General features: G+C 42.9%; 1 protein-coding gene across 1 annotated transcript; it reads right to left on the bottom strand.

Moving 5' to 3' along the window:
* Positions 1-5,433: 5,433 nt before the first annotated feature.
* HMGB2 (high mobility group box 2) lies at positions 5,434-7,813 on the bottom strand. The gene is made up of 5 exons (XM_065061337.1): positions 7,610-7,813; positions 6,967-7,137; positions 6,679-6,824; positions 6,424-6,598; positions 5,434-5,965 (listed from the first exon to the last, which is right to left on the bottom strand). The coding sequence occupies exons 2-5, from the start codon at positions 7,114-7,116 to the stop codon at positions 5,813-5,815; spliced, it is 624 nt and encodes a 207-aa protein (XP_064917409.1). The 5' UTR covers positions 7,117-7,137; positions 7,610-7,813; the 3' UTR covers positions 5,434-5,812.
* Positions 7,814-15,796: the final 7,983 nt, after the last annotated feature.

Genomic DNA, 15,796 nt, shown 5'->3' with positions numbered 1-15,796 from the left:
CTGAGCTAGAGACTCTGTTTTCTACTTAATAGTCCAGAATTTGTGCAACCACTGTTTGAATCTAGACAGACTTTGGTCTCCAGTCACATCTGATAACACAAAAAGTTTCAAGGTTTCTGAAGAGGCACGCTGGCTCTGCAGTTCACTCTTCTGCTGAGACTAATCAGTTGCATATAGGGGAATTACGAAGGCTTGTTAAAGGTCTTAATTAATGAAGGAGTAGTTAGTGCTAGGTCAGTGCTGGGTCCAGCCAGCCAGGAGCTGGCTTCGAGGTGCCAGCATTGACAATAACATAATCACAACACATTTTTCAGAGGACCTTTTAGAAGCATGTGGTCTCGCCCACACAAACATCATCCCTTCAGCTCTGCTGGAGAACTGATTTATGGGTACAAACTTCACTGTTAGATGTTTAGGCCGGGAAACATTGAAAATAGGTGGAGCACTGGATTTATTGGCTGTAAAGATTTTTCTGGTGGTTGACTCCAGTTTTGGAACATCAAAAGCCTCTCCAACACTGAGGCTAGAGGGAAGAGTTGATACCAGGGTAGCTGGAGCAGCGTGCAGGTTCACTCACTAATTGGTACTGGCCTGTGACAATTACTTAATTGCACTGATGAAGAGAAATTCGCATGGGTGGTCAGCTTTTTTACTGGGAAGGTCTGAATCTTGTGCACATCGTGCAGTTAGCACAGTTAATGTGTCCCTCAAGGGCTGCGTGCGTTGGAGAATAGAGCAGCGAGCTCAACATCTGGGCTCCGTTACGGGATTCTTGACATTGGATTCAATGGGATCACGGAAAAGCAGCCGGGGCTGTGATGCAGCTCACACGAGAGGCCCAGCAATTTTGGAAATACAGGCATTGCTGGCAAAACACTTATATATTTCAAGATGTGGAAAGAAATACAAGCCAAAATGAGAAAACAAACAGAAAAATAAATACATGCTAGGGATGGTAAGGCAAGCGATGCAGGATCAGTGACAGCCACCACCACAGCAAATAATCCATCACTGAGCAATATGTACTCGATTATGTAGCAGTGTTATATACCAGATGTCTGTGATATACTGGTAAGAAACAGTTCAACAGATCATTAGCTAATCAAAGATAAAACTCCTATTCAACTTTTTCTGGTTTTCTCTCCACACCCGTTTGCAATTTTTTTTGTGTAATTTGAATTCTAAAGCCTGTATATACTGCAGTCAGTTCCCAGGTCTGTACCTGTTGTAATCTAGGTTTTCCTTTTGAAAACATGCAAAAAACAAACACCACACAAAAGAGGCATATTTACAGCTCTTCAGCCCATAGGTTTTGCTTGGGATAAGACCAGCTTTGTGAACAGGCTTGGTTCAAAGTTGATCTAAGAAAAAGGAAACTTCATATTCCTTTAGGAAGACAGTAAAGAAATATTAATACTAAATATTTGCTTTGTTCTTAACTCTTTACATAATAATGCCTACATGTTATTTGCTTTACTAGCAAACATCTATTGCATCTTCACAGAATTATCTGTTATAGCTCCAGTATCTCCTCCCGACTAATGTAATGTAGTTTATTGTCCACTCACATTACCCATGACATAAATGGTAGGCCTGCTTTTTCCCCTTCACATGTGTTGGGTGAGCAAATATTAACACGTAATACACTTTGTATTAATGCTGTATTTCACCTGCTGGTTTAATTATCCTGTCACTTCGGGTGGCAGACTGGCTTTGCAATTCTTCGCTCTTAGCTCTCATCTTTTTTGCAGTACCACTTTTTTCCAGGTCACTTATGTATATATTGAACAACCAGTAGTCCTTAATCCCATCTCCAAATGTAATGTGTTGGTTTTCATAGGTGATTTTCCTCCACTGGTGACACTGATGACTAACTCGTATTTTGTTCCTGTATTGTTAACCAGCTATTGATTCATGCAAGGTCTTCAATGAGGACTTTTTTCTTTTATGAGAAGTAAACCAGACCAAACTCAAGTAGATCAGAACTGCCTGATGTCCTTTACCATCATGTTCACTCATTTCTTCAAAGAATATTTACGGGTCTGTGGAACAGGATTTCCTCTTGTGAAATCACGAGTCCTATTTAGCCATTTGTCCAGCAACTCTTGGCTGTACTGTAGCTCCTACCAGCTTGCCATATGGACATTACTGGTCTGAAGTTTCCTCTGTCTCCACAGAATGCTTTCTAAAAATTAGCATCATATTGGTGACCTTCCATTCCTCTAGCACTAAGGCAATTTTAAGTGAAAAAATTTAAAGTACGGTTCATAGTTCAGCCATTTCATCCTTGAGTTTCCTTAGAACTCTTGGATGAATACCATCTGTCCTGTCATTTTGTTTCAAAACCTTTTACACTTGGATTTGAGACAGATGCTCCACCATGCCTCTCCCATTAAAAAGTTCTGTCATGAAAACTTCGTAGAGCTCTTCTACAAGGTTTAAAAAAAAAAAAAAAAACAAAAAAACCCCTGACATTTTATTTTCCTGAAATCTTCTCTAGTCATTGCTACTATATCTTGAGAATCTACTGTCCCTAGGACAGCTTGGCAGGCCTTCTGGTTCTGATGTGTTTGAAAGTTGTTATTAATCCATCTGTTTTTTCAAGTTATTCTGATGCTCTTTTTACCTGCCACACATTGCTGTGTCTGGCCTGTCAAGGTGCAGGTTTCTTCTGGTTTACTGGTTTAGAAATAACTTTTTAAAGACTGCTTTCCTACATTTGCTGTTCTCTCATACCTGCTCTTTGTCCACCTCAGCCTTATTTTTGGTGGTCTTTTGGCCTGCTTTAGTGGGTGGTATGCCTTCGTGCTGGACCTCTAGTGCAATGTGAGCAGCCTCCCTGGTGCCTGCAACCATTTGGGGCATCCCTTTTAGCTTTGATTTGAGACAGACCTCCCAGTTCACCTCCAGTGAAAAGTTTCCAGTGAGTCATTTCATAAGATTGTCCATCTTGAACACGGATGTGAAAAACTAATTTGGCTTTTCTTCTGCAGCCTTATCTTTTCTGAACGTTCCCGTTAGACTTTGATCACTTACTAGTCCTTTCCAGCGCAGCTTCTTTCAGGGCTCACATATGGGCATTATCTGAACCCCTGACCTGACATACCATAGTTTTTAAATCTTAATTTGAAAGTAGTAATTTCCACATGCTTCTTTCCATTTGCCTTTAATCTATATTCGACGTCCTTCTTATCGAAAGGACAAAATATTATTTAAAAAGATTACTAATTATCTTTAGTCATGACATCATTCTCAGCTGATAGATCAGCCTGATGTGGAGCTTTGCCGGGGCTGGCTGCAGCTCATGCTGACAGGGTATGCACACAAAATGATCTCTATAATGATGTGGGTCAGGCCAGTAGAGCCGCACAACAGACTATTTTTGCAATAAAGATCTCTCCAGCAGTCAGGGTATTTTTTGTAAATGAGCTCATAAACAAAAGTAACCTACAGGTGACTTTATAGAGCATTGTTAGGACATGGAACAACAAAGTGGCAACATTAGGTAGTTCTGCACTGATTTGTGCAGAAGTTGGGCTGAAGCTAAATTAGCCAATTAATGCTAAATGAAATAGACACCCAAAAGCCATTTTACTTCACTAAGGAAAATATTGGAAGAGCTCCTTTATTCTTAATTACCTCAAGATGCGCCCTTATTCTAACACAATATTTGATATTCTGTAACCCATGCAGCTTTCTAGGACACCTGAAGGATTATATTTCATTTCAATTTAAAAGCACTTGAGCAGAAGTCAAAAACATTTCAAATAATCAAACTAGTCAATTTACTCTGATGCTACTGCTCCATTGCAGATTATTTCAGTCTAATCAGAGAGACTTCTTGAAGCATCACAGTTCTGTTCAGGGAGAGTCTGAGAACTTGAGGGGAGGTGGTAGTGCGTTTCTACAGATAAATCTGAACAGAATATGCTGGAAATGAGTGAGATCAGCATCGTCTCGACTGCACACCATGACAGGGAGCTGCCTCCAGTTGGCGGAGTTTTTGAGTTAAGGACAAAGGTGCTCTAGGACTCCAAACTCTCTACCAGATAAAATGTTCTTGAGCACTGGATGTGCCAGAGAACAATTGGCTCTCACTTCCAGTTTCCACCTGCAGCTTCCCAAAACCTGAGCTTGCAGAACGGAGCCATGGATCCACCAGTGCTGAGTATCTCCCGCAGGTCCAACACGTCAAACAGCAGCTAATCCTTCTGGTCCTGGTGTATCTCGGGCAGCATGGGGAGGAAAAAACAATTTTGTGTTTCTAAGGCCTTCAAAGATTAGTACCAGCTAATCTGCAAATGTTTGAATTGTATTTACGGCTACCTTATTTCCATACTTTCAGGAACATAGAGAGGTTTTTTTAAGACTTTTTTCAGAAAGTGCACCACAGTGACACTTACCATGATTACAGTGCTGAAATCACTCTTTATCTTACACATATACAATGTCTGTACGCAAATGTATTTCAGAAGTTGGTGGACAATAGGAGGAGTTTAAAAATGAAGTTGGAAGCCTGCACTTTATAATACTTAATATTTTTGACATTAAGAAGTGTTTTTCAGTGCTGGCTTTTCAAAGACTTGTAAAAGCTATTGCCTAGTATTTATCTCAACAAATGAAACAAGCTATTAGTTTAGCTGTAACATTTCAAATTTCCCCCTTGCAAATATTGTTAGCTATCCAGATTTAGACTTGAAAATATACTAATGGTTGAGTAAAAAAATGAAAACCAAGAAATAGTGCAACTGGTGATACTGTTACCATCATGAACAAGAACGTCTCAGGAGCACATGTTCTTCACAAATGCCTCTCTTCTACAGCAATCTATTGGCACGTGTGGAGATAACATTCCAACGTTTTTCATGCTGTTCTGCAAGCTGTGTGTTTTATGAGAAGGCACTAAAGTGGGGCCAGGAGGGGAGGGAAGGAGTAGGGAACATCTGGGAAGACATACCTCTAACATCTGTCTTATAGCCAACTTTCCTGTCCTGATACAGACAGCAGAAAAGGCCAGTGACCCGGAGCTCTGAGAGACCGAGTTCCTAAGGTTCACTCATTATCAGCTAATATACCAAGACAAAACTTTTAAGACCTCTGTTCAGTAGTTCAGCTGGAGCAGGAAAACAATCCAGGAATAGCAGTAAGTCAGGTACTTTAATTATAGAGATACTTTTTTCACTCAGAAGGTGACGCAAAGAAAACTGATATCAATTACCCCTGAGGGTAGTGTGTGTGGGACATAAAATTATGGTTAAAGAGAAAAAAAAAGTTTCAAATCTAATATAAACTTCAGGAGTTAACACCTCAAGACCTGTCAGTTCTGGGGCAACAGCAGTAGCCCAAGAACAATGCAAAGCCTTATCCTGCATAGGGCTTCAGCGTTCCATGAGTACTCACAGCCTCTCAGAAACATCAACAATACAACAAGAATCATGTACAACATTTTATTACAAAACTGTTAAAAAAGTAATACAATGCAATATACTACAAAATATAAGATCAGCTATTAAGCTACCTCCTTTGTTTTACTTAGCTATAAAGAAACACCTGGCTATCAGTCACTGAATTTCAACAAAACCATTAAATACGAAGAAACATTCCACAACTTTTTCTTCTTTTTAAACCAAACTGTAGCAGCCATCAGCTACTACTTACATTAAAAATAGAGGTCTCCCTACATAGAACCACATTACCTATACACAATTCTGTACAGATTTTTATACTGAAGCTAACAATGAGCTGCACTTGAGTTCACATTCTTAGCAAAACATTGGGTCTTGAGCGTAAATCTTTACAGTAGGACATTCACTTATTCCTCATCCTCATCTTCTTCCTCCTCTTCCTCATCTTCTTCCTCCTCCTCTTCCTCTTCTGGTTCTGCTTTCTTCTTAGATCCTGCAGGCCTACCTGGGCCCTTTTTTCCTGCATCACTCTTGCTCTTGGCACGATATGCTGCAATATCCTGCAAGAAAAATGATGCTTAGTTTCTAGCAATGTAACTCAGAAGACAAATTTGTACTGCTTCAATAACTTCATACTATAATGTGCAGACCAAATACAATGTGTGCGGAAAAGCAGAGTTTCAGCCTTGAGACTTCCATGCTTACACCTTTTGGCAAGAGAACACATGATCTAGTTTTAAGAGTTTTATGACTGCAGTGCTGTGGAGTATGACTCTGTATTTTTGCAAGCAGGTGACCCACTTTCTGGAACTAAAGCATCTTACTGGTAAAACCTCTAGATGTGTAAAAACTGCATTCATTTCCCTGTAGGGTTCCAGATACCTCCCACACCACATTTTCCCATGCATTCTGAAGCCTGACAAAGAATTATGAACCATCTGTGGTTTAGGTGCAGAACAGAAGTCACATGTTTACAGTGACCTCTACAACTTTAGCCATTTCATCACTCTCACTGTACCTTTTCGTATTTCTCCTTTAGTTTTGCAGCCTTCTGTTCATATGGCTGTTTATCTTTGGCCGACTGTTCAGACCACATTTCTCCTAATTTCTTTGCTGTATCTCCAATAGACAAGCCAGGATGATCATTTTTTATTTTTGGACGGTGTTCAGAACAGAAAAGGAAGAATGCAGATCTAAAATGAGAGATAGTGATTAAACTTAAGTGTCAGACTGTTGGAACCAATGCTTTTTTTTTGGTCACAGGAACACTTACGGTGGTCTTTTAGGAGCATTGGGGTCCTTCTTCTTCCCCTTCTTCTCGCCTTTAGGAGGAACATAGTTTTTCATCTCCCTGTCATAACGAGCTTTGTCTCCTTTAGCCATTTCTTCAAACTTCCCTTTCTCCTTGCTAGACATTGTCTGCAGACACACGGAGGAGAAAGGAGAAGGGTCTGGATCAGACAAAGCGGCCGGTGACCCACTAACGTCTCAGCAGCAGCTCGCAGGTGGGGGCCGGCCCGGCGGGGCTCAGCTCAGCTCAGCACGGCCCGGCCCCGCTCACCTTCCACCGCTCCGAGCACTTCCGCGAGAACTCCGCGAAGTTGACGGACGAGTCCGGGTGCTTCTTCTTGTGCTCCTCGCGGCAGGTCTGCACGAAGTATGCGTACGAGGACATCTTGCCCCGCGGCTTGTTGGGGTCGCCTTTGCCCATGGTGAGGTCGGCGGCGGGTCCCTGCGCGGGGGGGCGGTGGGACGCGGCGTGAGGGCGGGGCCCGCAGCGCGGAGCGGAGCCAGGGCCGGGCGGGGCCGCGCCTCAGGCCGCTCCCGCCTCTCGCTCGCTGGCGCCTTCCCGCCCGAACACGCCCCCCCGCGGCCACCGGCCCCTCCCTCGCCCCGCGGCACCTCCCGCCGCCAGGCGCCTCCACTCGCCCGCCGCGGCCGCCGACCGGTGCAGCGCCGCCACCCGCGCCCCAGCCCTCCGTGGCGGGGCCGCCCGCCGCCCTCCCCCCGCGGGCGGCCCCACCCGCCCGGCGGGAGTTCCCCCTCAGCCCTGGGCGCGCCGCACGCCCGCCCCGGGAACCCCGCGCGCTCCCTGCGCGCCCAGGACCGCCGGCGGCGGCGCCCGCTCCTCCCCGCTCTCCCACCCCCTCGGCGCCCTCCCGCTACCCTGCGGCCTCCGGCGCGGAGGCTGCGCGGGCGCTTGCCTGGCTGAGTGGAGCGGGCGGCGGCGCGGGGCTCTGCTCCCTCCGCGGCTGCTGCCAAATGGTTTCCCGGCGGCGCACTTACAGCCTCTTGTTTTCCACAGCCCTACCCGCCACAGCAACTTGACCCGCGGCGCCCGGGGGCCCGCCCCCCGCCGTAGCGGATTGGTCGCCGCGCCCGTTCAAACTGCCTGCAGCCCTGCCCCCTAGGGCCGTTGTCGCCGCGGATTCGCTAGCTGCGGTTCTACGTCAGTGGCCGAGCCGCTCCTCGGCTAGGTCGAGCGTGAGGGGGTCGTTAGCGCTCATACTCGTTGGAACCGGTTGGGGTGAGGATAGTGGAGAGGGCGGAACTAAGCGCGCCGGGCGGCCATTGGACGAGAGGGACGGTTTAAAAAACCGCGGGGATGCCCGCCATTGGCCGCCGAGGACTGCGCGCGTTTTGATTGGGCGGAGCGGGATGCTGTAGCGTGGTTTAAAAATACAAAGGGAGCCAGGAAAGTGATGGGGTGGGCAAAATGAGGGGAGCTGCGGGAGAGTGATGGTGGCGGCCTTGCAAGGGAAGGCAGCTGCCGCGGTCGCGGCTGCTGGAACGTGTGTGTGCGCGCGCGGGGCGCCCCCTCGGCGCTACCTCCCTCCTGCCCGGGGGAGCAGCCAGGGCTGGGCCGCGGCGGTGAGCGCGACCGTTCCTCCCTGCCTGTGGGGGCGGCGGGCTAACGCCGGCTGTAAAGCTGGGCCTTAACTCCGGTTCGCCGCCCGGGCGCGGCCCGCTCCTGGGGATCTGCGGGCTAACGGCCTGGTTCCTGCACCGCGGGGGACGGCCCGGGGCGCCGCTGACGGGCTGGGCCTGGGGGGAGCGGCTAGTTCCTCCTCGGGCTGGCAGGGTTCGAAGGGAAAGCCTGTGGCTGGTTTTCCTCTGACGCCGCAGTAAAAACACCGGCGCTGGGAAGGGAAAGTGTCGCCTCTCTGCGGGTTTTTTTTCTCTCTGCAAAGTGAAAACCGCAGCAGTGGGAAACGCGGGGGCAAAACTCAGTCCAAAATGTGACGCCTGTGGTTGGCGTCAATGCTTTCGAGTGAACCAGCAGTGGTGAATCTGACCCTTTTGGTCTGGGGATAAACCCGGAGTTTCCATACAGTCATTTAGTCTCTTTTATTATGATTTGCCCCAAGTCTACACGATGTGGGTTTTGTTGATGATGGTTTTTCTTCTAATCACTTTCATCCAGTTCTCTCATAAACAATAGTTCAGGTAATTATTACTAATCTAGGCAGTTTCTAACACTCGTTTTTTTCAGGTGTAGCTTATAGCAGTGGTGAAAAGCAAGTTATAACGTTATAACTTTGTTTACTGAACATGCCGTGCCCTCAGCAGAGTTCTAATCATGTCAACCCCGCTCAATGGTTAATTAAAAGAAAAAAAAAAGCAAGCCTTAAAAAAACAGCAGCAAGAATCCCTAAACTCTCTGAAAGTATGGACATTGCAGGTGTGAGGTGGGGGTAATATCTTGATCTCCAGAGTCTCTCCCATTCCAGATCTGCTCAGTGTAAGGACCATTTAATAAGCAGCACTTACCAGGTCCAGTCCTTCAAGCTCATTTGATTATTTTTTTTTCCTTCCAACAGCAACTTACTCACGCTGAACAGTTCACTAATATGGGGAGAAAATGCCTCCTTCATTCCTGTTTCATATTAAGCTTTACATGTTTGCTCAAACTGTTGCCCTAAAAGACATAATGTAAACTGGAAAAAGTTATTCAAAATCTTCTTTGAAGAGAGGGTAATTGGGAGGTAAATTGACACTGATGCAGAGGTATGTATTCCCTTTGCAGATGTCAATACCTGTCAGAGGCCAGTTATTTGAGTTCTTACATTGGCTAACTTCTGTGGTTATTCCTTTTGATAGTGTTTAACCTGCAAACAAAGCTTACACTTATCTTGTAAAATAAACATTTGCACAGGGGTATCACGTGTTCCAGTATTTATTACTATAAACTGTTCCACTGCTTCGTAGCAAATTAATGTTCTCCCTTTTGTGGTACTGAATTGTGTGAAGGCCGAGCAACTTTGTGAGTTCTGTAGCTTTGAAAATGCCTTTACCCGAAGTATTAGCTGGAAAGCACTATTTTGTTTGGTGAATCAAGCTTCCAGATGGGCACTTTGTGGTAACCCATCTGTATAATATGACAGTTTCTTGCAGAGTGTTTTCTAGTTGATAAAGTAGTTCTGTAACAGATGGTGGAATCTCAGAATACTCGTTTGTAGTGTACAAATCATAGTACAGCCATTAGTATCTCTGGTGTAAAACCATTCTTTGTCCACCAGACTTATCTAGAGCTTTTAATATCGCACCATTCAAACAAGAACAGATTCATAGATACCTTCTGCATTGTTGACAGCATATAAAAATGGTAGGCTAACTTCATCAAAATCAGTTTTACTTCTGAATCCTCACCAGTGCAGGTGAAAGAACAATTAAATGGTCCACTAGTTTTCGGGAAACAGAGTTTTCTCAATGTTAGAGCTTCTAAAATAGCAAGTCTTGACCTCTGGGAATTTGCCACTGAAGAGTTATCAGGATTGCTACAGGCACCAGAAATTTGTAACAGGTGAAAGGACAGAAGAATTTTGCTCATTTTACTCTTCCAAATCCCTTCTCTGTCAGCTCTTGAGGGTAAAACAAACAAACAAAAAATATAAACCCAAACAAACAAAACAAAGAAACCCACAAAATCCCCGCACATGCTTTATATAAGTTTATTATTAACATTTTTACTCTTCCTTTTAACATTAATATAGTGAGTTCATGGAAAAACTTACTTTGGAACAGTCTTTGGAAATTATGGGATACAATTGGAGAGAGGCTTCCTCTGCTGTTTTCATATCTGCTCTAAGAATATGAAGAAAATTAGTGTGGAAAAGCAGGTAGGGTGAGAAAGTGTAATTACTGCTATGGGAAAAAATGAGACCTGCTTTTCAAATGATTTAATCAAATGTTTTTAGAAAGAAATCAGGTTCTTTGTTATTTTAAAGATAATCCTTTTCTAGATTCTCTTCTCTGAAAAAGAAAGGTTTTGTACAATTAAATAGATACATACAGGGTTATGTCATGCAACATACGGCAGCATAAGAAACCAAACAGTTGTAGTCTTTAACATCTGCGTGTCCTCCAACAAGGAAGGCAGTATTGAAAATTTTCCACGCTTGAACATGATCCTGGAAGCTTTCCACAGCAGTGCCGATGCCGAAAGCTCCATGCAAGAATGCTGATGTTAGAAACTTGTCAGTCCCAAAGCCGTGCCTTCCTCCCAGCACCCCCGCGCCTGGAAAAGCACTTCCCTGCACGCCTGGTTCCACAATAAGCTGTCACTGTTCTTTCATTACATCACACTCTTCCTTTTCAGACAAAACCACAAATTCTGTCTCAAGAGATTCAGTCACTGTTACTCTTCTAAAGCAGTGATGTATGCAGTATTGACTTTGGTGGGTCTGCATGGTTAATTTATTAACCACATGTGGATGACAGTTGTGGGGAAGAAGCACAAACTCCAGGACTTGAAGCTTACTTCTGCTTGAATAATTGGGCTCATTAAATTACTGTGAAGTTTTACAGCTCCCTGGCTTCAGGCCCTTTTGAGTTTCTAATCTGCCTCACAATTACAATTTTGGGTGCTATTGTTAACTTCACTTAATCTTCAGTAAACTGCATGTGGAGGAGATATAAGCAATGTAGTGACTGGAAACACCGGATAAAAGGAAAAGACCAGGTGGGTGAGACCAGGTTACAAAGATGATAAATGGATTTAAAGAAAAGTGTGTTACAGACAACAAAAATGTGTGATCGGAGTGATAACACTTTATGTCATACTGTATCTCCCAGATTCTGTGGGCAGCTTCTGCAGCTTTTCTGGATATTGGTGTCAGTGTGGACAAAGCAAGGGAAGAAAGTAACAAAGATCTTTCACTTTAATTAATGTTCCCATCAACAGATCCATTGCAGCAGATACTGTTCTGCTGAGGAAATTGCAAGCTACAGTTGGATGCCCTTAACTCTGACCAAACTTTCATTCTAGCTGTGCGTTATGTCGTGATACTGTTGGTTTTAATTCAGTCAGATGGATGAAGAAGCTCTACTGTCTCTCCCCAGAGACTCTACTACTACCCAAATTCCTGTACAGAATATGTTTTAATGTAGCCTTAATGGCAATAAAATTCTGCTTTGGAAAGTGACTGTTCTTGATTGATTAGTACTGAAAAGGTCTCCATTATGGGCCTGAGAAGTCAGTGATTACTGGATGAATAACAAAAGTGAGTTACAGATGCTCTCGATTTTAATGTCACCTAACCTCACTAACAGTAATGTAAGACGTTGAATGAAAAAGCAAATTTAGCTTTTACTCCAATACACAAAAGGGATTTAAATGGGTCACTGTTTTAAAACTCATTTTAATGAGAGTTATGAAGTCTACAGACAGCAGCTCTGGTTTTTGGCCTATTTCATGTGAGCATCTCATAATAGATATATGGTAGGACCTTTAGGATGAAAAGCAAAAACCAGAACTACCTATACTACTGCTTACCTAATTCAAAACAAAACTTATTTTACTGTTGTGTTCCAGTTATAAGCAGTAACTTTATAATTTGATGAAAACGTATAGAACTGCAGCTGCCCGAAAGTTCACAAAACTGATATTTCTGTCAATATCTTAAAGAATTGCATTTAAGATAATATAGTAGAGCTTTTCCCATTTTTTTCTGTTGTTGTATAACATGAAAATAATGTGTATTTTATAAAAATTAAATATTAGTTATCCTTTAAACATCACAGTTTTACTATATGTGCTATTGTAAAGCCTGCATAACCAGTTAAGCAGCTCATAGGCAAACAACAGCCATGTTACAGTGGGCTGGTGTAGTCTGAAAGCTAAGGAACTGGTTTTGACTTTGTGCGGTGTACCAAATACCTAAAACAAAGGCAGGGTACGTTAGGCACTACCTAGGACAGCTGTGAAGCAGAGGCTGAACTGCAGCAGTCATATTATAGGAAATAAGTACAACAAATCTCTTGTGGTACCAATGCAGATAGTATTAGGAACACCAGCTCGTCCTGGTCATAACAACTATTAACTGAACTTTTTCAGTCTTAATTTGACAAGACCTTTGCTTACATTGGGTTTACAAGCTCTTTTTTGGATTAAATATATTTTTACTTTTCTATTCCAGGACGTCACTTTCATTTTCTATTTTATGTTCAAAGTAATACTCAAGTAGCAGTTTTCCCCTAGGAATCTTAATAGACTTCCTTTATGTTTTGCTATATCATTAATCCCTTTTTAACAGGTATGAAAAGAAAGCAGTAATTCGCCTTTGTTCATCATTGTATAGTTTCACAGGCAGTGTAGGGCGGTGTCCTGGTTTTGTTAAAAACAGGTTTCTCTTTTAGTGAATCTGCCTGTCAGCTAAAGGCTTCATATTAGCTGCATTTTCCTGGTAAACATAGCAATGGAATGCGAGGTTATTGATAAGGACAGATTCGCATCTTGTGAGAGGGGCAACGAGAAACAGGTGACCAAGAAACTGACCAACTGAGTATAACGTCCCATTCACATGAATACTTCATATAAAAGTGGGAGATCACGAGGATCTCAGCCCTTTTTCCCTTTTGCTTATGGTCGACATTAGGAGAGGACCTTGCTAGTCGTCCCTGCGAACTGAGGCCTAGTGACAGACTGAATCCAGCTCCGTTTGGCTGCAGAGTCCAATCCAGGATTTCGAATGCCAGCTCTGCAGTAGCTGAGACTTTCAAGATTGGTTTTGTATATTTTGTATTATTTTCTCTATTCTTATTAGTAGCATTATTAAAACATTTTTAATTTTTCCAACTCTCTCTGTCCTTCTTTCCCTCCTGATCGCCTGTCCTTGGTGGGAAGTGGGGAGGGAGGGGATAAATGGGGAAGAGGGGGGGAGAGGGGGTTAACAATACATCTGCCATGGTTTTATTGTCACCCCGCAATCAAAACCCTTGACAGCGGGCTTTAAAATTTGGATAGCTGTAATTTACACTACAAAATTGGTTTAAAAGGGTAAGAAAAGTTTCTGTTCCTTTGCCCCTCCAGACTCTTCCAGCCTTGCTAAACATCGGTACTTCATCTGAAATGTATACACAACTTACTCTTAAGAAATAAAATCTAATCACTAACAAAAACATTGCATCATTTGGCAACTGGAGAACATAGTCCCAAGATTTTTTTTTTTCCTTCTTCTTCTAAGCAGTAACACAAAGGGTGGGACTGTGGGTGGCCCTGGAGGTGTGACATCCACAGAGCAGATGTGAAGGACGCTGTGGTCACTGCCCATCTCCCGAATTGCCCAAGCCCCTGTGTGAAGTTAGCTGCTGGTGCTCCCTGCTGCAAAATGAAGTACGTGTCAACCCATGTTGACTTACACATGTTTAAACTTCTACAGAACAAACCAGAACGTTCCGTTCGTACCTTGTGCGTTCTGAGGGACTGTTTTCTTTGCGGTCGTGTGGGCTAGAAATTTAAAAACAAGCTGAGCCTGGCAGTCGAAACTGTTTCCTATGCAATTGCAGCTCTGAAGTCTTTTAGGAAAGAGAAAGAATCGGGTGAATTGACAAGGCTGCGTGCCATGGGCTGCAAGAGGAAGGAGGAATCATACCCTCCTGTCTCTCACAGCCAGGAGAGAGCAGCATGTTTGGCTGATACCAGCCTGGTTCCTCATAAGCACCATCACACTCATAAACACATTGGCTTTGGGTCCAGGTAGTGGAAAAACTTAAAGTAATTTCAGTGGATCTTATTAAACTTAAATGGGTCTCAGGTTTTGGTTACATGGAGTATACCCTGTGCTGTTGCTAATGTAGATGTTGTCCTAGCAGAATAATTAATTTCTCCTCTTCTTTCTGGCAAATAGTGCTGTCATATGTGTCGCAGAGATTATCATACACAGGTAATCTGAGACTAGAAAGAAAATACTCAGGAAATTTTGAAACTGTTGGTTCATCAGTCTCATTTTTAGTCATGGGTCCTGTGGGATTTTCCAGCAACTGATCATATAAATGTACAGTTTCTCTAGAGGATCCTATTGTATACCTTACTCTATATTGTTACATGTTTTACAGTAACAAGGAAGGTTGTTTCAGGGACCTTATGCTATTAGAAATTTTGTCTGTCTATAATACCAGTCATAAGCTAATTCTTCTACTCCATGGACCCAAATCTTGTGTGGGAAAAAAAAAATCTTAAGGAAGTTTGATGATAAACCCTTGGGCCTATGATGAATCCTCATCTTTTAGTGTGACTATGTGTGAAGTTAAGTAGAAATTCTCCCTAAGCACTGGCAGTGATAAATGCCTACTACAATGAAAAAGAAATGGGGAGCAGCAGAGTCATGCATTTGAAGAAACAAACAATGAAATCTTAAGTGAAGTTGCTCCATGTCAAAGAAAGGCCGGTTTATTCAAAGCTAACGGGAAACTAAAGTGCAGCCCAAAGCATGTCTTTGCCAGTTTTTAGAAGCTGGAAAAGAGAAACCTTAAAGCCTGTAAACTCCAACATGAACCTTTAAGAGAGAGATCATCTTGATGAATGCACGCTAGTTTGTAGGCTGTATCATGCTGTGTGATTTTTATGTCACTACATTTTATACTAATTATGATTATGTATGTGTTGTTAAATTGTTGTAATATGTACAGATATTAAAAGCATAAAACTCCCATTCTCCTTTTCCAGTAGTTAAAAAATTATTTGTAAAGATATACTTAATTTTGGAACAGACTTTCATGATATAACTAGAAACACAAATAATCAAAGAAGTTAAAGTTGTTTAAGAGGTGAAAGATCTGTACGATTATTTTCCTAATTCTGAAATAATTTACAAGATCATGTAAAATCCTGCTCCAGCAGTCACTTCTGGAGAGAGGTAAAGATCTTGTAGTGCCTGTAGATAGCTCTAATAGCAGAATCAGGTCTCATCTGAGGTGTTTATAATATTAACAAATATTAACAACCAAACACTTGGATTAAAAAAACTTCTAAAATCATATCTGTTTAAAAACCATAATGTTGAAACTGGAGGGTGGGGGTCTCTTTTTGTGTTCTGTGCTTTAGGATATGTTATTGACTGGATTTCAAACTTACCTTTAGGACTGGAAAGGCTAGAAGCTTTATCAGTATG

This window comes from Columba livia, chromosome 4 (assembly GCF_036013475.1).
Source record: "Columba livia isolate bColLiv1 breed racing homer chromosome 4, bColLiv1.pat.W.v2, whole genome shotgun sequence".
Classification (NCBI taxonomy): domain Eukaryota; kingdom Metazoa; phylum Chordata; class Aves; order Columbiformes; family Columbidae; genus Columba; species Columba livia.
This window is presented reverse-complemented; position numbering and strand designations above follow the sequence as displayed.

Bases quoted from the DNA above. Each gene is read 5' to 3' on its own strand.
- HMGB2 (XM_065061337.1), bottom strand. From the start codon at position 7,116: ATGGGCAAAGGCGACCCCAACAAGCCGCGGGGCAAGATGTCCTCGTAC. The intron at 6,825-6,966 runs GTGAGCGGGGCC...GTGTGTCTGCAG, and splicing joins AGTGCTCGGAGCGGTGGAAG to ACAATGTCTAGCAAGGAGAA. The intron at 5,966-6,423 runs GTACAGTGAGAG...TTTTTCTTGCAG, and splicing joins TAAAGGAGAAATACGAAAAG to GATATTGCAGCATATCGTGC.